Source organism: Dromiciops gliroides, chromosome 1, assembly GCF_019393635.1.
Source record: "Dromiciops gliroides isolate mDroGli1 chromosome 1, mDroGli1.pri, whole genome shotgun sequence".
In the NCBI taxonomy this organism is placed as follows: Eukaryota; Metazoa; Chordata; class Mammalia; order Microbiotheria; family Microbiotheriidae; genus Dromiciops; species Dromiciops gliroides.
The window spans coordinates 225,479,981-225,506,745 of NC_057861.1; the positions used below are offsets into that span (position 1 = coordinate 225,479,981).

General features: G+C 37.2%; 1 protein-coding gene across 10 annotated transcripts in view; it reads right to left on the reverse strand.

Annotated features, from left to right (window-relative positions):
* Positions 1–26,765, reverse strand: part of PTPRM (protein tyrosine phosphatase receptor type M) — a 1,039,589-nt gene that overhangs the window by 635,675 nt on the left and 377,149 nt on the right. For all 10 annotated transcript variants that reach the window (XM_043975661.1, XM_043975656.1, XM_043975655.1 and 7 more), the window contains exons 4-5: positions 23,840–23,918; positions 3,300–3,415 (exon numbers count right to left, since the gene is read on the reverse strand). In XM_043975661.1, coding sequence (XP_043831596.1) covers positions 3,300–3,415; positions 23,840–23,918 — 195 coding nt within the window. The remainder of the gene's footprint in view (positions 1–3,299; positions 3,416–23,839; positions 23,919–26,765) is intronic.

A 26,765-nucleotide genomic window follows, 5' to 3' on the forward strand; every position in this document is an offset into this window, starting at 1 on the left:
ATACACGCATATATGTATCAATGTATATGTGTGTATACACATATGTATAAATGTGTGTGAGTGATTTATGCAGAGTAGATAGAATGTAAGGCATTATAGGCACTTTAGTCATCAGGAATGGGGAAGGTCTCCTACAGCTGAATCTTGAAGGCCCTCAGGGAAATTAAGAGATGGAGAGGAGACTGAACATTCCTAGCTCAGGGGAAGGCCAGAGGAAAGGTATACAGATGCAAAATGGAATGTCACATTGAAGAGACTACAAGTAGGGTAGTACAGTTGAAGATAAAGAGCAATAGTGTCAGGATGGAAGTAAAGTGAGCTGAACAGGTAAGACATTACCAGGTTATAAACAGCTTTTGAGACCAAATAGAAGTCTTTGGGTTTTATCTGATAGAGAACAGGAAACCACTGGAGAGCAATGAACATGATATCATCAGACCTATGCTTTGGCAAGAAATCATTTTGACAGCCATGTGGAGGATGGAATGGAGATGTGAGAGAAGTGAGACAGGGAGACCAGTTAGAAAGCTATTGTAATTGTCCAGACAAGAGTTGATAAGAGTGTGAACTAGAGGGTGGTTACTATGAATGGAGAGAAGGTCATGATGCCTACGAGAGATCTTGTAAGGTTAGAAATGATGAGATTTGGCAGTTGATTGTATATGTGACACGGGTAAGAATAAAGGGCTGAAGATTATTCTGGGTCTACAAGGATGGGTGACTGGGAAAACAGTGGTGTCCTTGACAATAAAAAGGAAGCCTAGAAGTGGGAAGGATTTGGGGGAAAAAAAGATGAGTTCTGTTTTGAACATGATGCATTTTAGATATCTATAGGACAAGCATTTCAAAATGGCCAAGAAGAAGTTGAAGATGTAGAACTATAGCTCAGAAGAGAGACTAAGACTGGCTAGAGTGAGCTGGAAACCATCTGCATATGATGATGGAAACCAGAGGAGTTCATTAGATCACCAAGTGATATACTGTAGAAAGCAAAGAGAAGAGATTAAGTTACATATGAGTTCCTGAGGAAGTGGGCACAAAAGCAATCCACTCCATGAATGAAATAAAAAATCTAGAAAAGGAGAAAAATGTTCAACTGTTAAGGAAAATATCTTCTAAAATGATGATCCCTAATGATAAAGATTTAAGACAGCTGAAAAGAAAAAAGAACAAAAAATATGGCAAATATTGAATTCTATAATAGAGTTATTATAATTCTATAGTGGAGTTATTTCCTACACCCTAGCAAAAAATAAAAGAAAACAAGCCATATAAAATAAAGAATAAATTGCTTTCAAGGAAAGGTTAATAGTAAAGAATTTCTGAACAGGGTAAGATATTCAGGTCCAGAGCTATTAATGTACTCTGTTTTCCTCTTCAAAAATTAATAAAGCTTCTAGTCCAGGTTGTGGAAAAGAGACAAGTCAATGAAGATAGACAACTGGGCCAGAGGGGCAAAATGTAGTGGGAAGAAGACTAGACTGGATGTGGGGACACCAGAGTTCTAATCCTGGCTCCAATACTAAATAACTGTATGACCCTTGGGCAAAATATTTTAGCTTTACTGTCCCTCAGTTTCCTTATTCAGAAATATCTCAGGAATGTTGAGAGAATCAAATGAGAGAAGTGACATGGAACAGTGGGAAAAACATGGAGCTTGATGACAGAACTGCTCATTTCCTTGCTTCCCCCAGGCAAGTCACCTAACCACTCTTGACATAGTTTCCTTATCTGTAAGGTGAAGGGAAGGGGGGTTAGGGTATTTGGGAGGAGAAGGAAGAGGAATCTTTGATCTATTTGAGTCCCTTCTAGCCCTAATTATATTAACTTTATGTCTTTGAAAGCCTTTTCAAAGAGTATGGACATTTTACAAATGCAAAGGTGTCATCATTACCATAACCATCATTCAAACAGTAAGAAGAAATGTTGATGGTAAAAATGTGGTGAATTTCTATAAAGAGAAATTTGGGAATGGAGATAGAAATGGAAGACAGTGTAAAATCTGATAGTATATGATGCCGATGGATCAAAGTAAGTAAGATTGCTGAATTAATGAAATAACTAGGAAGGGGGGAAAAAGCCACCTGGAGGGGAAGTTTATAGAATTTAAAAGACAAGAAGGAAATAGAGGAAACACTAGTGAAGATCAAGCATAACTGTTCTGTAGATTATTGTCTGAGCAGAAAGCACAATTACGGGACTGAAGAAGGGCTACATGCAAACAAAGGGCCTGGAATTTTCAGAAGTGGATATTGCTGTGGTTTGGTGGATTAAGCAAATCAACTAATCTCATTCCTGTCTCTCACTCACTGGAGGGACTATGGATAAATCCATTAACCTATCTGTGCTTCCCATTCTCTCCTGTGCAGAAGAGGGATGGAACACATAGGGATACTGTGAGAAATAACAGCAATTACCAAAAAGGACTTTTCCCATCCTAATTGGTACATTTCACTGGAAAGCCCCAAATACCACAAAAAGGCCTCCAGCTATTTTTTTCTTCACCCTATAGATTTATTTTATGTTATAAAAGAGGAGGGAAGAAGAGTTGGAACACCTTACTCCTTTATACCTTTCTCTGTCCTCAAACCTAAATGTAACCTTGGAAGTAAATTCTAATTTGAAAATAAGACTTAAAAGGAAAAAAAAATCCAAGTAAAGGATCAAGAAAAATTTAAGAAAAGTGATAAGCTATGTTAGCACCTTAGTGATACTATTGATCATCAAGTCAATACAGTATAAGGAAAAGAACATGGAATTGAGTCAGTGTGGATTCACATCACAGTCCTGCCAGATAAAATCTGTGTGACCTGTGTGAACAAGTCATTTAATATCTAGTGGCATCAGTTTACTAATATGCAAAACAAAAAGATTGTGCTTAATGGCTTGTAAGGTCACTTTAAGCTCTAAATCTATAATCCTAGGTACCTATGAGAGCAAAAAGAGCATAGGAATTCAGAAAACACAATTACTAAAAGGCCAATAAAGCATGACAGCAGAGTGAAAGGTGAATTTCTTTTACTTTATTATGTTAGTTACAGCTTTGATGGAACTGCATATTCATTTTTATTTCACCTACTGGTCCAGACCCATAATATCATTGCTATAGGGGAAGTCCCACTGTACAAATTATACTGTACCAATGAATATTGGGAAGTCAACCCTTATTTCTATACTCTAAGTAGCCTGGAGCACTGAGAGATTAAGAGGAATTTGTCCATGGTTATACTTTTTTTTTCTTTCATAAAAAAATGAAAACATCATCTTACAACACTATTGACAAAATTGTATCACCATACCTGAAGCCAGAGCCTGTCCCCAGCAACTGTTCTACCAATGGCACTGCACTGAAAGGTAGCAAACTGCCCAGCATTGACTTCCACATTCTGAATTCTCAGGAAGTGGGGAGTTTTAGCTGTGGAAAAGGAAGAAAAGAAGAGGTAAAAATTAACACCACATATGGCTTACGCTAATAGGTGCCTTTTTCTATCCATATACAACATGAGAATTTTTTGTTATGTTTACCTTTGAAGGATAATGCTTTTGATGATGAGAGCTTTAAAGAGTTGACTATAATTGTAAAAAGATACTATAGAAGGTTGTGATTAGCTTTGTAAATGAATAGAAAATCTAAGCATTCTGGGATACAAGCAAAGAGAAGGGAGGTATTTTATTGTTCCTGCTGTGCAAATTATCATAGCTCAGCAGTCTTCTTGTAATAACACATCTGTATTAATAAAGATTATATTGAAGTCTAATTGATGTTTTGAACAAAAACATATTAGATATTTATACTAGCAGCGGGAAAAGAACAGTAAGAAGTTAAATGATGTTGTCAAGGAAACTTTTCAACCCAAGTATAGAGTCACTGCATAATATATATTTTAATACAACTAATTGGTATGCAACATTGCTGGTATAATATTTTCCGGCAACCAAAAATACTATCCCCAAAGACAAACTCTGCAAAATTATGCCAGGCTGACATAGCAAAGGAGTTATTTGCTGATTCTTATTTCCAATTCAAACATTAAGACTGATTCCCAATGTTAAACAGCATTAGGACTCCAAATGTACTCTGTCCACATGGGACAGCTGTTTAAATATGGGATAATTCTATTACATTTGAGAAGCAGCAGACCAGTTTGTGCATCACTTAGAAAAAAAGACAATTCTGGAAGTTAGTGATAGGTCAGCCTTTAGGATTCATTGAGATGCCTCTGCAGTCAACAACTCTGCCTTTAGGCTGTAGGAAGAAGGATCTCTAATCCCTACAGAGATGGATGGTTGGAAAGAAGTGAGGGCTAAGTGGGAAACAAAATGGCAGGGAAGGATAGAGATGACTGGCATGCCTGCCAATTACCTAGAGCCATTTTAAAAATACTCCACACCATTTTTTCCCACTGCTCAACATACTTCTGGGTCATGTTTAGACTGTACAGCCAAGGTATGTAATGAGGGAATTCTGCCTAGCCAGTATATGTCTAGGAAATGAAAATTTATATTAGCTTAAGCACAACATAATTCAGTTGGTAAATCTGCTGAGGCATAAGGGCAAACAAAAATATTGGGAGGCAGGGCATGACAGAGTCACATACACCAATTCTCCAATAAATTTGTGAGCTCATCAATGTGTATGCTCATAACTCATCCTTGCTTACTTATAGAATGTGATTCTTGTCTCTTCCCTCCATACATTCACCCAATTCGCTATTGTCCTTCATCATATTTTTGACACATTGCATGATATCACTGAATTCATACATGCTTTCAGTAGTGTCTCAAACTCACTATGTAAGTGGTCCTCTATCTCGCTCACTTTTCTTGCGTTCTTCATTCTTATCATAAAATCCTTATGTTATTTCTTTTGTAGCATTCCACATTTGTAATATGGGTTGCAGTTTGCTCACATCCACTATGCACTTCTCTATTGCCTTTTGAGTGATTCTTAATATCAGTTCTTCAGACTGTAGTGTCTCATGACTTACAGTCATATAGTATAAATAGAAGAACGCACTGGAGTTTTTTTAATGTGTTTTTATTTCAGGATATGCTGGGTCCATTGAAAGAATTGTGTAATTTCCCAAAGGCAAGTTGGGCTATTATCCATCACTTGCTTAATTCTATGTTGTTCATAAAGGCCATTTATGGAGCACAAGTTCATTGCTAAGTTGGCATTAAATGAGCATTTACTAACTGAATGGTGGAAAGGTGGGAAGGAGAGGGAGTGACAATATGGTACAGTAAGATTTTAATGGTTATTAGTACTTTAAACCTGTTGAGTTACTATGACTGAAAATTGTCCTATAATTTCTATAAGTCTTTTAATGAAATAGTTCTATAATAATATATTATGATTGTAAGAAGGAAGACTCATCTCCCTGAGTTCAAATGTAGCCTCAGATACTGGCTATGTGACTTTGGGCAAGTCACTTAACCCTGTTTGCCTCAGTTTCCTCATCTGTAAAATGAGCTGGAGAGGTAAATAACAAGCCACTCCAATCAATATCTTTGCCAAGAAAACCCCAAATTGCATCACAAAGAGCCAGACACGACTGAAACATCTCAGCACTACCAACAAAATACATCTCAATCATACTGAAGGCTTTACTTAGGCCTTCTCTGTTATTGACATCCAATACCACAATAGTTGCTTATAATCTCCATCTAGGATAAATAAGCACATGTGCAATATTGCCTTATTGGTTAAAGGGTCAGATGTATTTCATGAGCTTCTGTATTAATAAATGGAATCAATGGCATGAATAATCCATTTTTTGTTGTTGTTTTTTGTTTGTTTGTTTTTCTGAGGCAATGAGGGTTACATGACTTGCCCAGGGTCACACAGCTAGTAAGCTGAGTGTAACGATTGGAATGACGCCACCTGCTGGAGACTTACTGTAGAAGAGTTCTGCCCATGAAGCGAAGGTCTTTGAGGGCAAGACCAGGAGTCTTTTCTTTGGTGTCAGGAAGTGACGCGGGCTAGTGGGAGGAGGAAGGAAGAGACTGGCGCTCAGTCTCGCTCTCTTTCCTCTGGACTCGGGTGGAGAGCGGAGCTAGAAATGTGCTCTCCCTTTAATAGATAGGAATCTAGGCCTTTCTCTCTCTTTACCAAATTCTTATTCTCCTTAATAAATGCTTAAAAGTCTAACTCTTGCTAAAGCTTATAATTTATTGGCGACCACTCATTAAATATTTTAGACAGACTAGCTAGAATTTTAGCCCTTAACAGATGGCTGACCACGAAGAGGAAAGCTAAACCTCAGTCTTCTGATCTTCTGGTTGGGTAAGAAATTTCCCCTACACTCTCCCTTTAACTGCTAAGTACTGGCGTACTGGCTGTTTTCCCTTTAAATTTTTTCGAATGGACCTTTTAAACTCCCTAATTACCCTATTTTTTATTTTAGTCTGTTTAACCAGACAAATGGGAGATAAGATCATGTTAATGCTTTGTTTTTCTGGATTTTCTATTTTTCTTTTTATTTTTGTTAAAAGAGCCAGCAACTTACTCACACAAGGAAATATCTCTCCCTCTCCCAACCATGCTTTTTCAGAGAAACCTGAAGAGATTCCTGCTGCTTTTCCCAATTCTAACACTAATTGTTGCTCTAATTTTGCATGCCTGGAGGCAATGACCCACCCTCTAGAAGCTTTTAATCCCCTAGCACCTGGAGGCAAAGTGGGGGAAGAGGAATCCAGGCCTGAGTTCAAAATCAAGTCTGATTCAAATTGTGCTGGTCCCTCCCCTCCTCTCCAGACCCCACCCTCTACTCCTCCCATGGCTAAGCCCATTGCTTCCCCTGCCTGGGAAGTCCCATGGCTAAGCCCATTGCTTCCCCTGCCTGGGAAGTCCAGAGATCTAATGCTCATGCACAACTTTCTCTAACTACATTTGCAGCTTCAGGCTCAGCCCTTCCCCAGCCTGGCTGTGCTTCTGAGACAACTTTAGAAAACCCTTTAAATTCCACATATGCCTGTTTTGTTCATAATTTTGCTAACCTGCTTTTGTCTTTAATTAGTAATCTTATAAAGCATTTGTATGGTGAAAAGACTGACAGACAATATAGAGGGGTTAAAGAAGAAAAACTTAAGCTGAATAAGAATGACAATCATCAACATAGTTCAAGACTCTGCTTCTTTTGCCATGAAAGGATATATATTTTACAGAAATGTAGAAGTAAGCAGCAAGGTATTGATATGAGTATTGGGGATTTTAGATACCGGAATCAAAAGTGTTCTGAATTCACTCAGAGTATTAATGTCAGTTCAGAGGTTACATAGGATTTCTATGCTATTACACCTACATTTTGAAATTAATGGTATGGGTTTATTTTCATAGAGATTTTCATGCTTTTGAGATTGTGTTTTATACTTAGTTTTTAAAACAAGGAGAATATTTGTAAAAGCTTTTTATAGTCATGTGATCAAGTTTATATTTTATAAGACTCTTATTAATATTAAATTCATATTCATTTAGATTTCCCTAGTTTGAATTTCATTGTCTTTTATTATTCCACGTGTATTTTCTTCTATTCATTCATCTATCTAATTTTGAAACATGGTTTTGATTTCATAATACAATGTTAATTCTAGGAGTATTGTGCTCCCATATTCTGAGTTGTTTGTTTTCGTTATTTTTTTTTCCTCAACTGATTATTTGATCAAACTCTTTAAAGCATTTCCCTGGCAAATTGGTTGCCATGGCAAGTGTAAATTGATTCTAGAAGTATTATTTTTGATAAGCATATTCCCCCCCCCAAAAAAAGAGGGGAACATTTGTAAAAGTTTTCTTTTTTCAAAAAAAAAAGTTCTTTGAGATTCTGTTGTGCTTTAACTTGTATTTAAGTATGTTCTGATTTTTCACAAAAGTAATTGTATACTAAGTAAAAAAAAAGGGTATTATTTGAAATTGTTGCATAATTATATATTATATTTTGAGTCAAGATGTATTCACATTTTTTGCAATCATTTGTTATCCTCAATTTTAAATCCATATGAAACTTGGATTATGGGAACTTATCATTTAAGACATTAATTGCCTTTATTCTGAGTTATCAGATGCCAGTTGGCCAAGGTGCCATCCAATCACAAGAGGAATACGTGCAAGAGCAGACACTGAACTGTCACATGAGGGGAGACATGCATGAAGTCAAGGTATGGCCGAGAGAACAGCTTTTGACAAATGTTGAGGTTGGATTCTCTTGGTTTAATATTTTATTTTATTTTTCCCCACAATATTGTACGGATGGCTGGAAGTATTCATCCCACCCATCTCACTTCTACACCTGGCTTCTATGCTCCCTCCTATATGCCTGATGCCATGGACATCTTAATCCCATGGATCTGATTGAGTCTGACTCAGTTTCCTCCAATATGTTCGGTGGCATGGACGTATATTCCATCCACCTATTTTAAGCCTGGCATACTGTATGGGCAGTACATATTGCTCAAGTGTGGGAATGCTCATATCCCATCATTTCTCTGTTCTTTTATGGTAACCCCCATAATTATCTCAGGTGTCATGATAAATAACAGTGTTGAATTTGGCCTTGACATCTGTTACTAATTATATTAGATTTTAAATTTCTCATAATGGCATGAGGATAATTAGGCAGATGATGCAAAAAGTGATAAAACAAAGATAAAAATTATTTTTATTAATTAATATTGCAGCAATTGTCTTCTCAATTACCCTCCATAAGGGGGGACTATAGTAATATTATAATTTTAAAGAATGGTTCAATTTTTGTTTTATTATATGTTTCATGTGTAACAACTAAGATTCTGAATTCCCTTAGACATGTTATTGAGAACTTTCATTGTTTGATTTGATTATTGACAAAGCTATTTTAAAGTTGTGTTAAGCTCAATGTTGTAGGAAATTTTCCTGGCTGATTACCAGCATCCACACATAAACCCCTGAAAAGACTTCCATTCCACAACTACACCTAGAGGACATCTGAGAAAAGACTTTCAGAGACTTTAAATGAACAGTTTTGTTTTGTTGTTGTTTTTTTTTCTCTTTTCTCTTTCTGTTATAATATACACCATCTGTAACATGTATTCTCTGCAGAGGCCCTCCCTTTGCAAGACCAATGTCAAAGCGTCGGTTCATGAGGACAAAAAAAAAAAATCGCCCCTCTGGACAAAACTTTCCTCTCTTCCTTTTCTATATTGTTGTTCACATATTATTAGTTAGCAATAGTTATTATATTCTTATTACTGTTCCGTCAAGGAAACATTTTGTTTCTTGAGGAACAACAGGGGGGACTGTAATGATTGGAATGACGCCACCTGCTGGAGACTTACTGTAGAAGAGTTCTGCCCATGAAGCGAAGGTCTTTGAGGGCAAGACCAGGAGTCTTTTCTTTGGTGTCAGGAAGTGACGCGGGCTAGTGGGAGGAGGAAGGAAGAGACTGGCGCTCAGTCTCGCTCTCTTTCCTCTGGACTCGGGTGGAGAGCGGAGCTAGAAATGTGCTCTCCCTTTAATAGATAGGAATCTAGGCCTTTCTCTCTCTTTACCAAATTCTTATTCTCCTTAATAAATGCTTAAAAGTCTAACTCTTGCTAAAGCTTATAATTTATTGGCGACCACTCATTAAATATTTTAGACAGACTAGCTAGAATTTTAGCCCTTAACATGAGGCTAGATTTGAACTCAGGTCCTCCTGAATGCAGGGCCGGTGCTTTATCCATTGCGCCACCTAGCTTCCCCCATAATCTATTTTTTAAAAATGGAAATAAAGTATAATATCATAATAGCCTGAAATAAAGTAGAATTTTTATAGGGCAAAGAGACCAAAATCCCTCACCCAATTAATGAAAATTATTAACTACTTTTAAAAGGCAATATAGTGGGGGCAGCTAGGTGGTGCAGTGGATAAAGCACCGGCCCTGCATTCAGGAGGACCTGAGTTCACTTGACACTAGCTGTGTGACCCTGGGCAAGTCACTTAACCCCCATTGCCCCACAAAAAAATCAAAACAAAACAAAACAAAACAAAGGCAATCTAGTATTGTTACTCTCAAATGTGCTTATTATACACAGGAATATAAGCACTATTAAATGAAAATTTTAAATCAATTTTAAAAACAAAATAGGCCTACATTTTTGGTGATGTATCATAAATAAAGATACAGATTTATTTAATTTGGAGAATGCTGCAGCTTTTATAAGACCCACCCTCACCCCACTCCTTCCTTGTCTTTCTCATTACTAAGAATCCAGTCTATTCAAGAGGCTCTGGGCATCCATTAGAATTTAACCTCAAAAGGGCTTCTTAAAGATGAATTCATAAGAATGAAGACATTGAGCACAATTACCTATTATCACAGGTCTACTGTTGACTGTCACGATGTTTTCCTTTGAGTCTAGCCAGTACATTAAGGATCATGCTTTTAAAAACGGAGAGGTATCTTCTCACAAAAGCTGACCCTAACCTATTATATCCTTGACAAATCCTACTTTACTTTAACACCTTCTACTGTCGCCACCTCAGACTTCTTTTTTAAGGAAGGAGGTCTGAAGAAAAGTCAGGGTCCCCTGCATTCTTTGATCTCTGAGTCCTACCTTCAGTAATCTCCCCTTCCTGCAGACTCTAATTAGGTGACCTTCCAAAAAGTCTCTAATCCCTAACGGGAACCTCCTTTATGCTCTTGGGCAAAATCCTCAGGGAACATCTTGGGAAATGGGGCCAATTCCTCAAATTATTTTTTTTAAATGATGAGAATATCTTGATCACTGCTTCTTCCAAGTGTGACATGAATTCTTTCCAAAGAGCAAATAAACTCCATCTCCCATAGCTTATGTGTAGCCCTGCTGGGCATTCATTATGAGTCTGGTGACTCTTCAATGACTTTTTTTTTTTGGTGAGGCAATGGGGATTAAGTGACTTGCCCAGGGTCACACAGCTAGTAAGTGTTAAGTGCCTGAGGCTGGATTTGAACTCAGGTCCTCCTGAATCCAGTGCTGGTGCTTTATCCACTGCACCACCTAGCTGCCCTCTTCAATAACTTTTTAAAGCACAGATTTACAGAGGATCCAGAGATGAGGATGTACATAATTGCTTCCTGGAATGCTGGAGAGTGGTCAGTTTTAATAGAATCCACATCTCATCACCATGGTCCAGAAAGCATACACTCCTACCAAATAGTTCTAGGCATGTACAAAGCCATATATACCATTGGATTCACCTAGACAGATAAATACAGTAAAGGGAAAAAATGACCAAGGAATCAAAACTCTTCTGTTCTCTCAACGTAAGCCCAGAAGAGTAGCATTAATCCAGCAGGCATGCACAGTCTGAGTTGCAGGAGAATGAGTGGGGAGACAAAAAACTTGTTTTGTCTAAAATTAATATTTTTTTATAAACTTGTGGGATGGATGAAAGCACATTTCTCTCCAATACTGTCTGCAATTATTTAACAATTTAAATTTCACAAAAGGAATCAACAGCCTAGTAAAGATATTCCTAACCCTGTGAAAGTCCCACAAATGTTCTCTTATTACTCCAATTTTATCTTATTCTACTTTACTTCATGTCTTCCATACTCTAGACAAATGAGACTATGTGCCAACCCCTATACACATCCCTGACTTTCCTACCTCAATTCCTTTTTTCCTACAATGATTTCCATGGTTAGAATGTCCTCTACTCTAAGTCTTTCCCCTTCCCATGAAACCTCCTTAGCTTTATCTCTTAAACCCCAACTCAACTGCCAGCGTTTTCATGATGCCTTCTATAATACTGTCAGTTAGTTACAACATTTACTACTTTTGAATTATCACTTAAGGCCTTTTAACAAACACTTATTAAATACCTACAATATGGAAGGCAATATGCTAGGCCCTAGAAATTGAAAGATATTAACATCTCTATTCCTATGCTTGAAAAGTTTACAATCTACTAGAGACAGAACCAAATGAGAAATTTAAAGTGGGTAAATATAGTCCTATACTTGACCCTTAAAAATCAACTTGATTAAGAAGCCATGGTAAATAGCAGTTTTCTTGAAAAAGAAGAGGACTGCACATTCCATATAACTTGATGTCAAATAGTGACCAAAAAAAACCAAAAACCAAAAAAAAAAAAAAACTGTGATCTTCTTGGGATGTTTTAAGAACAGTATAGTATACAGAAAGGGGGAGGTGATAGTTCCTGCTCAGACCAGAACTGGACTACTGTTGTTAGTTTGGGAAATTAACATTAAGGAAGAATATTGATTGATAGGCTGGAGAAAATCCATATTCAGTTTTTGATATGTGATGATTGGCTGAAGAAAGTAAAGACATTTAGCATGGAAGAAAGATGTACAGAGGACATGATAGCTGCCTTCAAAGAATGTAAGGGTCAACAAATGGAAGAAGGAGGGTATGGCCTCGCCAATATATATATATATATATATATATATATATATATATATATATATATATATATTTTTTTTTTTTTTTTGCTGGGCAGTTAGGGTTAAGTGACTTGCCCAGGGTCACACAGCTAGTAAGTATCAAGTGTCTGGGGCCGGATTTGAACTCAGGTACTCCTGAATCCAGGGCCGGTGCTTTATCTACTGTGCCACTTAGCTGCCCCTCCAATATACATTATTAAGGAAGGAGAAGACACTGTGGAGAAGGTAGAATTTAAAGGAGAAAGTCTACAGGCTTTGGAGGAGATGGTTTTTCAAGCCATATGCTAATTAGGGAGTGTTGCTGAAAATGGGACTTACCACATTGGCAGCTAGAACGCAAAGGGGCTTTTTGTTTGCTTGCTTGCTTATTTCAAGATGGTAATGAGATGGGCAGTTCCAGAGAGATAGAAAAAAAATAATATTTTGACTTCTCCCTGACTTGATGTTTTTTTTTTAATCTATGAAGACTGTACTATTCAAAATTTAGGCATGAATGCATGGGGAGATAAGGAAGATATTAGGGAGATGAGATGGTCAATGGAAGCAGAAGCACAACCAGGACTACTGCTGAGCATTTTAGTTCTGTGCTATGAAACTTCAGACTCACAGGTAAGTAAATCTGTCTTCATGCCTACTGCTTGTATTGGTTCAATCATTTACACCACTCCAATGTAGAAGATGGATACTAATAGAAGAATGGACTTCTTTTAATTGAGCTGAGGGGGCAGATGCAAGCAATAAAGAGAGGTTGGGAAGAGTCAAATTTAGGCTTACAATAAGGCAAATTTACTAAGTAATCTGAATTAACCAAATGATGGGCTTCCTTGGGATGTAGTAAGTAGGTTGTTCCCCATCAACAGAGGTCATCAGGCAAAGGATGTAAAGCCAGATGTTGAATACATTGTAGAGGGGAGTCTTTTTCATGTTCTAGAATGGATACCCTCAGAAATCCATTCCAGATCTCGAATTTTTGGGGGGAGGACAAGGAGTGGGTATTGAACATATAGAAAAATATAGTACAAATAGAGTTTGGAAGGAGCAAAAGAACTGGACAAAATGTTCTAGAAAAATATGAAGGAAAAATCTTCAGAGGGCAGGATCATGGTCATCATCACCATCATCTCAGCATTGTTATCATTTATATGGTGCTTTATGGTTTGCAAAGCACTTTACAAGTTATCTTATGTTATCTTTACAACATGTCAATGAGGTAGCTTCAATTATGTTGGGGGTTTTTGTTGTTGTTGTTTGTTTGTTTAAAGGTATAATTTTCATTTTCCTTCCCTTTCACCTCTATGTAATACTCTTCCATTCTGCATCATCCTGATAAGGTTAAGGGTCTCTTTCTCTAACTCAGATTCTCTTTGTATCCCATTGAACACTTATTCTATTTCATTTACGAACTCTTTTCTCCCTAACATACTAGAGTATGGAAAGATATTCAAGTCTCTTCATTTATTTCTCTAGGAAAGAGCTAAGCCTACATTTGAAAAATAGATAACAGTTATTTGACTGTGGCAAAATGTCAACAGTAGATGCCATGATGCCACTCAGTGCAAAAATGTCTCATACTCTCTATAATAGCTGATATTTTCAGTCTTATTTCTTAAAACTAGTTCAGGGTTTTACACTTCAACACTTAGTATCCAATTAAAATTTTTTACACTCAATTATTAATTTTTTTCAAATTTTATACCCTTACTCAAATTCCTTTCCTTTGACTCAACAACTATATATCCATTCACATCTCCCCTTCAGTCTTAATGCTAATCTCATATTTCACCAATTTGTCTCATTTGCTAATCTAATCTGTTAATTTGTTTAACCCTTGAATTGTTCCACTTACCTTTTCTTACATGCCTTTCCTTGTCAACTATCTTCCTTTTATCTTCCTCAGGTTTACCTCATGATATTCTACCCCCTGTTCATCCCTCTTGCTCTTTCACCCTCTTCATTCATTTTCTATCTCCCTTAATTGCCCTTGATCCTACTACTCCTCTTACATCTTGGAAGTAGAATATGTACTAGTATCTGAGACTAAAATTTTTTCTTTAAATTTCTTCCAAATCTCTCCTATACAAATTAAAACTCTCACCTACTTCACTAGTCCCAGCCTCTCCAAGTCAGCTACATTATATTTTCTCCTTAATTTAGATCAAGTCCTTCCCTTTTCTCCCACCCCTCCCACAAATTTCCAAGGTATGTTCATAAATGCTATTATATAAAATCCTCACAATAGCCTTACAGTATAAGACAGTGTAGATATTATCTGAATTTTAAATATAAATACACTGGAGTACAGAGAATATAAAAGATCTAAGAGAAGTGCATAGATAGATAGATACATACATACATACATACATAGATAGATAATGTTATAACATTTCTGGGAAGGGATACATCACTTGTGACTTTGATGAAGAATGGAAGGAGGGGCGGCTAGGTGGCGCAGTGGATAAAGCACCGGCCCTGGATTCAGGAGGACCTGAGTTCAAATCCAGCCTCAGACACTTAACACTTACTAGCTGTATGACCCTGGGCAAGTCACTTAACCCCAATTGCCTCACTTAAAAAAAAAAAAGAATGGAAGGAAGGGTTAGGTAAGAAATGTCTTATAGAAGAATTCAAATCTGCATTGAGTTTTGAAGGAATAGTAGTAGTTCAACAAATTAGACTGAGGAAAAGAAGACAGTATTATAGATAGGGATAGCAACATGGCTGCAATATGGTGCAATAGGGCCAAAGTGCAGAAATGATGTGACATAAGGAGTTAGAGCTAAAGGGTATAATGCCTTGAATGCCAAGCTAAGTAATGTGGACTTTATTCCATAGTTAGAAAGCAATTACTAGTGGTAGTATTAGGTGACTGGGTCTGCATATAAGAAAGATGACTAGCAGCAGTGCTCAAGATGGTTGAAGAGGAAACTGGAGGCAAGAGAATGGTTGGAAGGCTATTATAATAAAGTAAGAGGTAATAATGACCTTGACTAGGGCAGTAGACATATAATAAAAAGAAAACTAAATGAACACCTATTTGATATATCATAAAGAAGATTCATGTTCTAAGATTCATTAGACTAAATGACTTCTAAGGGACCTTCCCAGCCCTAAGATTCTATAATTAATTTGAGAAATATGACAAAGGTAAAATCAACAGGATTTGGGAACTGATTAGAAGTGAAGGCTGAGGCAGAATGAAAGGCAAAATAACTCTAAACTTTCTGGCCTAGAAGAACAGCATGATACTGTTAATGGAAGTACAGTATTTATGATGAAGAACAAGCTTTGGGAAGGAAAATGATGATCTCAATTTTGACTAAGGCAAGTTTGAAGTGCTACTGAGACAGATAGGCATCCATGTTGAAAAGGCATCTGGGAATGGGGATCTAGAGCTCAGGGGAGAAATTAAAGCTACAATATAATAAGGAACTCACATTTCCATAGCACTCTCTGGTGATAAAGCACTCGACATGTGTCATCTTGTTTCACACACAACAAATAGGTATTATAAGTAATGAGCTCATGTATATAAAGTACTTTGGAACTCTCAGTGAGCCAAATAAATATCAGTTCTTGCTATTAGTGTTATTATAAGTAATAATTCATATTTATTTGTATCTTTTGTTAAGGTTTACAAGAGTTTGATATAACAGAAGAAAGCCAAAAGGAAAATCCGGAGTCATGAGATTTGAGGTAGAATTTTGGTTAATTTTGTTGCAATAATTTTAGCTTTTTAAACCTTAGGTAGGAGTAGAGGAAGTTCAGAAACATTCACATAGAAGTCATTTAGACAAAGGTGAAGGATGGAGTGGAAAGTAAGACTGTGAACTAAACACTTAAGTCACTGGAAGAAGTGGTAAATTATCCTAAATTCTGAATAGATAGGTAGTGCAGTGGGTAGAGTACTGGCCTTGGAGTCACAAGGACCAGAGTTCAAATACAGCTTCAGATACTTACTAGCTGTGTGACTCTGGACAAGTTACTTCATCATGTTTGTTTCAATTTCTTCACCTGTAAAATGAGCTGCAGAAGGAAATACCAAAGCACTCCAGGATTTTTGCCAAGAAAACCCCAAATGTGGTCATGGAGAGTCTGTCACAAATGATACAACTCAACAACTAGTCATGCTGAAGGACTTTCTGCTCTCTGAACATTCAACACGTTGTTCTGCTTCCATGGCTTTGCTTACATTGTTCCCTGAGCTTAGCACACTTTACATTTCTCCACTCACCTACAAAATTCATAGCCATCCATTAAAACCTAACTCAAATGTTACATCCCATGACAGTGAACAGTGATTGGCTTGGAATTTGAAAAACCTGGATTCAAAATTCTGGCTCTAATATTCATAAACTCTGTGACCTTGCCAAGTCACAAAACTGCAGCCCCAGTTTCTCATCCACAAAATGAGGTTAAAAAATCTTTATTACCTTCAGTTTAGTTTGTAAAATACACACACACACACATTTACACACACAGAAGGAAAAAGACACAGAGAAACAGAGATTAAGACAGACAGAGAAAGCATTTGGTAAATTTTAAAATTTTAATAAATATATATGTATATGTGTATATATACATATATATGTATACATATCACTGATAATGATAATAATGATGTCCTTATTCTAAATGATTGTACTGTACTGGAAGCCTCTTCCAAGATATCACAGAGAATTGAGTTTTGTACCTATTAAGTAACTATTTGTCACCTAAAATAATTAGGTAAATTGCAAGCCCTATGAGGGAAAGACTTTATCTTCCTAAGTGCCTAGCGCAATGAACCTAGGTATAATACTTAGATAATTTTCCTCTTGCATGTGGTGTCCCCAGCAGTTATTCTGGGATCAAGGAACACTGTGAGCTTCTGCATCTATTCAAAAACCATAGTTCATAAGCCCATAATGATGTAGTCACTTTTTCCAATCATCCAGAAGACATAATGAGTTCTAATCAAAGACATTTAATAAAACAGCATTTTTAAAGTAGTAACCTGGTTTACGGTTTCTCACAGACATTCAGTAGAAAGAACAGACATGCCTAGGGAATACATGTGAAGAGACACACATAGAGAAAACCTGTGGCCTATACATGAGTGTGAGGGAAACTTGTAACTCCAGGGCAGGGCTATTGATACTTTTTGATGATGTTTATTCTAGGTTTATAATCTCTGCTGGTCCTATGGTCAAAAAGACCTGAGTTCAAATTTGGCCTTGGACACTTACTAGCTGTATGACCCTGGGCAAGTCAATTCATCTCTACCTCTGTTTCCTCATTTGTAAAATGGAAATAATGATAGCACCTACCTCTCAGAATTGTTGTGAGGATCAAATTATATGTATGTATTACATGTGCATATGAATGTCACATTACATTATATATACATATTGTTTATATACAGGTACATGGATGTATACATGCCCGTACACACATGTATTCTCTATGTGCATCCCTTCACATGTTCCCTAGGCATGTCTATTCTGCCTATTTAATGTTTGTGGGAAACCATAGATGAGGTTTATGGGGAACATGTTGAGTTGCTCCTTTTAAAAAAATGTTCTTTCATGAAATGCCTTTGATAAGAACTTATTCTGTCTCATTATGCTCTACGGCATAATAGAAGTTCTATATATCTAGCGCTCTTATGTGTAAATAGAACACAGCAATCACAGATCTGTAGAGAGAAAGAGAGAGCACATAGCACAGTGCCTAGCACCTAGCAAGTGTTATATACATGTTAGGAATGAGGTTGAGGATGCCAAAATGGTTTCATAATTGCTGTGATACAATGTCCCCTGGAAAACATGATGATGGAGCTTCTCTGGGCTTCTAGTTTCTGGCTTCAGCTGGAGTCCTCAGTTAAGGGGCTAGTTCTTTGACATAAGGGGAAGTGAGGTAAACTTGCAGCTTAGAATATAAAAGCTTAAGCTTTAGGTCTTTAAGTGAGGAAGGCAGGCCATTCAGTAACCCAATATTTGGAGGGTGGAATGGCTTCAGCTCTTCCAGTTTTTGTTTCTGTTTTCCACTCCATTAAGGGAGAAATTTGTCAGTTCCCAGAATTTCTTTCCAGAAGAGTCTCTGACTCTAGGTACCAAGGTCTTTTGGAACACAGAACAGCCAGGCAGGTAAACAGAAGCCACAAGCATTTAGTTTGTCTTTGAACCATGCTATGGCTAGGTCTGAAATGCATTATGTCATCCCAGATAACTATGTACTTGGAAAAAGAAATTCCTCAAATGTTTGTTAATTCGTGATTGCCAGTCTCTACCTCCTCAAGACCATTATTATAGGTTGCCCTTTGTCCGAGTTACTGCCTCTGCAGGTTTTGGTATTGCTGTTGTTTTTTTTTTTTTCCTTATCCCAGATTCCACAGGTCTCCCAAGGCAATAATAAACAGAGGGAACAAGAAACACAACTCTTCTGGTACAACCCAGGAATTGCCTCTACTTCCATGCTTTGTACCAAATTCCTGTCTTTACTATGCATCTCCTCTTCTCACCCTTGGGTCTTAAGATACCCTACACAAATATTTGGTGAATAGATGCTGAATATCCCAGGGGAAAAAAAAATCAAAACAGTGTCATGGCTCAAGACACAGTGGTGTTTTTCTAAGGTGTAAACTTTACAGAAGGGGAAAGTTGCTTACTTACAACACTAAGGAAGGAGAGAAGAAGAACATGGAGTAAGCTGACATAGCCTCCTGGTACTGCAAGTAGGAAAAAGCAAGAGGATTACAATAGGCAGAATCTTTTCTGGCAAATTCAAGTTGGAGTTCATTTAAAAACAATCAAGAGGCACTTGAAGGGAAAAAGTTTGAGGACATTACTTAGTTCCCTAATATCATAATGAATCTCTAAAGGCTATCAGTAGAAGACTTTTTAAAAAAGAAGTCAGCAGGAGTGGTGTAGACTTGGGTAAAGAAATGAGAAAGTTTGAGCTAGACAGAGTTGAAAGCATAGGAAAAAGCAGTAGTAGGGGGCCATAGTTTGTGAGTAAGGCAGATACACTGGAGAATGACCACTGGGAAATCATCTGACTTAGAGAGCTATAGGATAACTCATATTACTTTCTTTTCTTTTCTTCCTTTGTTCCTTCCTTCCTTCTTTTCTTTCTTTCTTTTTTTTTTTGTTTTGCCAGGGAATGAGGGTTAAGTGACTTGACCAAGATCACACAGCTAGTGTCAAGTGTCCACTATGCCACCCAGCTGCCCCCAATAACTCATATTTCTTCTCTATGTCACTATTTCTGGCACTATGTGCCTTCCTTCTGTTTTCATGTCACACATTGAGTTACTAGGGATGGAAATCCTTAGGGAGAGCTTCAAGAAGAGATGAATAATAGCTCACAAGTACATAGCACTCTACATGGAACAGCTAGAAGGTGAAATGGTTAGAGCACTGAACTTAGAGTCATTAAGATATGAGTTTAAATCTGGCCTCAGATACATGCTGTCTGTGTGACCCTGGGCAAGTCTAACCCCAATTAGCCTCAGTTCCTCATCTGCAAAATGGGATTACACTGTAGAAGAAAATGGCAAACTATTCCAGTATCTTTGCCAAAGCAATAAAACCCATGGACACAATTGAAGAACAACAACTACAGAACCCTAAATTTACACAATCAGCTCTATGAGACAGACAGTGCAAGTATTATTCTCTCCCATCTGCAACTGAGGCTCAGGGACAAGTTCAATGAGTCAGAGCCACCATTCGAATCCAGGTCTCATAATTCCCAGTTTGGTGTTCTTTTCATACTACCAATATAGCTCTCAACAGGTCAAAACCTCTTGAGGAAACCCAATTATTAAGTAGACAAAACATTTCTTTAGATTCCTCCACTTGAATTACAAAAACAAGTTCAAAATGTAACTTAGGTCTACGTCTAAACCATGAGGACCATTTCTGTCTGTTAGAAGTAAGTAGATCAGAAACCACAGAGATGCTGATTCTGAATAGGTGCCTCCACATTTCAAGCATTTTGTGCATCTTGCTGCCACTAACATTAAAACTAACTTTATGAGGCACTCTATGCTAGTAACAGAAAAGCTACATTTTTTTAATGGCATGATGCCTGCTCATAAACCTATATGAATCCTAGCAGGAGTCTTTACAATGAGCTAAATGAGGCTCTGTAATTTTGAATCAGCTTTGAAAGAACAGGCGATAGTTTCCGTTTGCAAAGATGAAATATTTATGGCCCTTTAGGATTTAAATTTGATAAGCATTAAATTTTCAAAAATAATCTTATCTTATTAAGATTTTAAGATTTAAAAAAAGCCCTTAAAGTGTTACCTATAAAGCTTTCAATTTGCAAGGCTTTGTTCTTCTGCCATCCTTAAATTTTGTACATACATACTTTGTCCATAAACATTTCATTCAGGAAAAGAGAGCTCAAGAATGCCCCTTTTCAGCAACATAAAAAACCGAAAGAGTAAAAAAAATTGCTTTTGAACCATACATCATCATGTTACAGAGTCAGCTTGGCAATTCTGCAGCTCTCACAGTCAATTAAGTACGAGCACTGTCATTTTCCAAAGGAGAGAACATATACATAGCTTTGTCTCCTGCAGCCATACACGTTGGGCTCTTAGCTCATGAACTATACAGCATCAGGTCTTTTCAGCAGGAGAGACCTCTTAGGAATTCAGTGTTGGGGTAGAAGTTAGCACTCTTTCTTCATTGACTGCACTGAATTCCATGCCCTAAATCCCACACTTTGAGAAGGGGCTAAAAGAACAAGAGTTGATGTATTCCAAATGAGATGTGAAATAAAGGCCTGGACCATTTATGCTAATTATAAAGTCCCAAGATACTTTTCTCAAGACCAAAGAGAGAAAGGTGTTAATTCTAGTATTCTGGCTAAATTCAAACTCAGGTAATTACATCCTGCTCTCCTAAATTTCCCCTGCTGTTTCAATTAGATATGGTATTGTTCGTTTTCTGCCTTTAAATCTCCCCCCACCCACAGAAAAAAATCCTTTTAAAGTTTAATCATACAAACCTCTAGTTTTATTGATATATGATGGCTAATATGTTCTATTTCAAAAATTATATTCATTTTCAAAGACTCCCAGAGTTGGAAGGTACCTCAGAGTTCATTTAGTCTAGTCTGAAGAAGAATCCCCTCTTTATTATACCCTTCCAATGGGATAAGGGAAATATTTCCCATGTTCTCTGCCATAAACCGGCAGAGAAGATAAAGGCTTTAATGAAGTTTATTTAAACAAAAGAAAACCCCTGGCAAGTGATGACACCAGAGGACTAGACTATAACATCCTCATCAAAGAACCGTATTTTATATGTGAGTAAACTATTATAGGGTTTTAAATAAAGATATATTCAAATTAACTTTTGAAAGTAGAAAGAATGTAGGATTAGAAGGTGAGAGACCTTGGTTATAGGACCGTGTATGTCATTTATATTACTTGGGCAAAATTAATGAATCTCTGTCATTTATGTATCTTTTCTCACATGGAAAATAAAAATAGTAATTTTCCCACTTAATATAAAGAATCAAATGAAATAATGAGATGAAGGATTGAAAAGCATATTACACTTTAATAACAATGAATCTTATGATATTTTATTTTATAATGAATATGCCACAATAATATAGTAGTAATAAAATGATAAAAAAAAAAAACAGAATTATACTACAATCATTCATATGGGTAAATGACCAAAACCAGTCTGGTTCTGTTGATACAACATACATTTTGGGACAACAAGGTGGCACAGTGGATAAAGCACCAGCCTTGGATTCAGGAGGACCTGAGTTCAAATCCGGCCTCAGACACTTGACATTTACTAGCTGTGTGACTCTGGACAAGTCATTTAACCCTCATTGCCCAGCAAACAAAGTAAAACAAAATACAACATACATTTGGGCAAGAATGAATTTAATACAGGAGTCTCTTCAGCAGAGTATAGACTCTCCTTGTTCACACTCATTCCCAATGATGCAAAAAAGATTAAATATTGAAGAAGCCAGAAGAGAAAGATGTTTGGAAATCAGGGGACTTAGCTCCAAATCTCAGCTCTGTGAGCTTGCCTGCAAGACTGGACAAATCTCCTCTCCCATCCTCAATTTCCTCATTTGTAAAAGGGAGGAGAGTAGCTAAACTAAATGACTTATGAGGCCTCTTCCAGTTCTGAATCTCTAACTCTGATCCCAGCAGATATAGTACATTGTTCTGCAGGACCCAAACCACAGGGTACTTAGTAAAGAGATTATTGTTGTTCTCTCTGAGGCCATTGCACATGGAATAACAAGTATCCCCCAACCCTGCAGTGAAGGCACTCTTCTAGTACCGAAATAGCTCTGAGAACTTCAAATTTCAAACTGAGGCCTGGAGAGGTTAAGTGATTTGTGTTTGTGTAACTGTCCAAACTCTCATAAAGTATATCAGTTAAAAAAAAAAGTAAAAATTGAAAAAATAAAGTATATCAGTTAATTCTCTTTACCCTTAAGCCAATTGTACTGATGATAGAACACTTAGAATCCTTCAGACTGAACTGCAAGACACAAGGAGTAGAGTTTCAAAGCTAGCTTTTCACCTTGTCAATTTTTCTCCCACTTTTCATTTTAGGAATTGGCACATAGCTAGAATTTCTGAATTGCATAGTAAAAATTCTAGAAAGGCTCTCTCTTGCTCTTTATTACCCACCAAATAAACATGCCTCTTGCCCAGTAGAGGTAGTAATTAAGCTTATGGAAAGAAACAAAGGATTTTAAAGAGTTTTGCTTTTTTTTTTAATTTTATTTTCCCCCTAGTAACAAAAGCTCCATGAATAACTATCATTAAGGGAATATCTGATCTTCAGCAAGTAATTTCTCCTAAAAGTTTATATGATTTAGGTGAACAGCATATTGCTTATAAATGCAGAGTTTTCTCAAGCACTGTAGATTTCTGAAAATATTACTATGTATACCCCTTTGATGAATTAGCAGGTCCTTCATGAGAAAGTAGAAGCCTATTTCTGTGGCCACTAAATTTTGTACTGGTTGATTTCCTAGGCTCTCAAGGTTTATAAATACTGCCTGAGCAGTTTATACAATTGCAGTGAACTCTTCTGTCAGAGACCATAAAGCCAAGCCTACCACCTGAACACATCTGCCTAGCAGGTAGCTCCCATAATTTTTTTTCTTTTTTCTTTTTTTTTTTTTTTTGGTGAGGCAATTGGGGTTAACTGACTTGCCCAAGGTCAGACAGCTAGTTAAGTGTCAAGTGTCTGAGGCTGGATTTGAACTCAGGTCTTCCTGAATCCAGGGCCAATGCTCTATCCACTGTGCCACCTAGCTGCCCCCCATAATTTCTTCAAAAGGAATATTCAGCCTCAGTTGTTTCAACACTAAAGCTGTACTTTGACATGTTCTAAAAATATCCATACAGGAAAACAATGATAAGTTTTTAAATAAATTCAAAGCAACTTACTACATGGATGTCCTAACACCTTCACTTCGTCAATAGCTAGGTAGCCATAATGTCCTGAAGTTACCACTTCAAAAATTACCTGAAAAAATGAAGAAAGATTTCCATTAGTGGTTATGTAAATATAACAATCTCTTTGCGTCATTGAAAAGAGCATTCAATAAAGACTGATAGGTCTTATTATAAATTATAAAGTGCTATATGTGCCAATTACTACAAACTGGTAAAAATAGACCTAGTTCAGAGTTATTGTGAGTAGCAAAAGAGATAATGAGTAAAGTGCATTTTTATTTGTAAAAGTACCTTTATATTTATTAATTGATACTCAAATGGAAAACTAGGTGGCACAATGGATAGAGCACTGGACTTGGAATCAGAAAGATTCATCTTCTTGAGTTTAAATCTAACCTCAGACACTTATTTGCTGTTTGACCCTGGGCAAGTCACTTAAACCTGTTTGCCTCAGTTTCCTCATCTGTAAAATGAGCTGGAGAAGGAAATGGCAAACCACTCCTGTATCTTTGCCAAGAAACCTCAAACAGGGTTAGAGGCAGGCGCAACTGAAATGACTGAACAATAAAAGGAAAATAGATTAAGATAGGTTCTAATCTTCCTATTATTTGCCAGTAATGAAGGAAGAGGTTTCCTGGCATTTCTTTATCCTATAGCCTCTCAGGTTTCCATCTGTCTCCATTCCTTTTCACTCTATTACAGCCATTCATGGGAGTGATCCTGTCCTACATCTCACCATCACCCATAATTGTGCTAAGTCCATGATTCTAAAATCTGAAAATCCCCTTGCTAATGATAAGATACTGTCACTCTATCTTTCACTCTCCTTCACTTCCAAATTTATTCTTCAACCTTATGGAAACATCCAGACTCAGGGCTCGCTTTTCCCCCTTCACACTCTTGACCCAACCTACACAAGTATCCTCTACCTTTGATTCCTTTTCCCCCTTTTGTTCTCACCATTTATGACTTATCAATGCTGGATACCACATAACCTACCTCCCCTTACCTTCCCCACACACATATACACTTATAATCTGCCTTTTCTGATCATTCTTCCAAGTCACTAATCAAAGCAAGAGGAAGTCACACCACTATGTCCAGAGGGTCCACTAAAAATTACACTCTTGTTGCTTCATGGAAATCTTTTAATTTTTTTTTTCCTTCACTGATCATCCCACTCCTCTAAGCAGCTGTTCCAACTCTTGTTTTCTTTATTTAAGTGCCCCAGGTCCCCCTTACCCTTTCTCTCTCCATGGATGTCCTTGATTTTGCTTTATTGAGAAAATCAAGGCCATCTGTCTGGAGGTCTCCATCTGCCTCAGACTTTGCTCAATCCTCTTCTAATATCTTCATCCATCCTCTCTTCTTTTACTCTATTCTCTGAGGATGAGATAGTTCTCTTCCTTGTTAAAGTCAACTCTTCTACTTGGGCCCTTGATCACATCCAGGATCATTCCCACTTATAGGATCACCAAGGGGGAAATATTGAGAAAGAAGAGAACATGAAGCAGGAGAGAGTGCTGGGGAAAATTTATTCTAAAGTGGTAGGAAGTAAGTGATCCCCTCTCTCTCATTCATGTTCAATCTTCTCCTATTTACTGATTCCTTTCCCAGTTCCTAAAAACATACCCTTTAAAAATGAAAAAAAAAAACAAAACTCCATTTGAACTTGCCATTCCCTCAAGCTACCATGCCAAACCTCTCCTCCCTTTTACAGAAAAAAAACTCCAAAAAGAATTATTTGTACTCCCTCCCTGTACTTTCTTAACTTGTCAGCTCCTCTTAATCTGGCCTCTGACTTTTATACTCTTCCTACCTTCCTACCATCTCTCTTCTGTTACTTTTATTGAACTGTTATTACAATATTGTGGTAATGGTGAAGTTTTCCTGTTTTTCTTATCTTCCCAACTAGATGGAAAACTATCAGTAGATCAGTCAATCAATCAATAAAATAGGAGTGGGATGACCTCACCACAGTTTCCTTTGCTGGGTAATCACCTACTTCTTGTCTCCTTTAGAATGAATGTTCCCCAGAGCTCTCTTCTGAGTCATCTTCCCTTCTTTCTCCATATTTTTCCCTTAGTGACCTTATTTGTCCCTATGCATTCAAGCTTTATCTCTTTGAAAGGTGTTTCTCAAATTACATAACTTGTTTTTGAATATCTCTGAGACTCTAATGCCCAAGCAAATGTCTGTTGGATATCCCTTCCTGGTTGTCTCATAAACATATCAAGTCCAAAAAACAAACTTCCTTTTCTTCAAAACTTCCCTATTTGTATTAAAGTCAACATAATATTTCCAGTTACCTCACTTTAAAAGAAAAAGTATATGGACATGTGTGTGTGTATACACATGTGTGTATATGTGTGTGTTTACATACCCACATATCACCTCTCTCTCTATATCTATCTCTATCTCTATCTATCTATCTATCTATATATACACATATGCAAGTATGTGTATATATGTATTTGTATGTGCATGTATACATATACATACATATAGTCAGGCATTGTGGCCTTGGCAGGGCAACAAAGGATAGAGTATGGTCTCTTCCTTGAAAGAATAAGAAATTGCATTTCCTAGCTCTGGGCATTCTCTTTGGCTATTCCTCAACCCCAGAATGCCCTCCCTCCTTTATTGTGTCTTTTGACCTCCATGACTTTCTTTGGGTTCCAACTGAAATCCCACCTTCTACAGGAAGCCTTCTCCAAACCCTCTTTTTTTTGGGGGGGAGGGGGTAATGAGGGTTAAGTGACTTGCCCAGAGTCACACAGCTAGTACATGTCAAGTGTCTGAGGTCAGATTTGAACTCAGGTCCTCCTGAATCCAGGGCCGATGCTTTATCCACTGTGCCACCTAGGTGCCCTCTCCAAACCCTCTTAATTCCAGTGCTTTTCATCTATTGGTTATT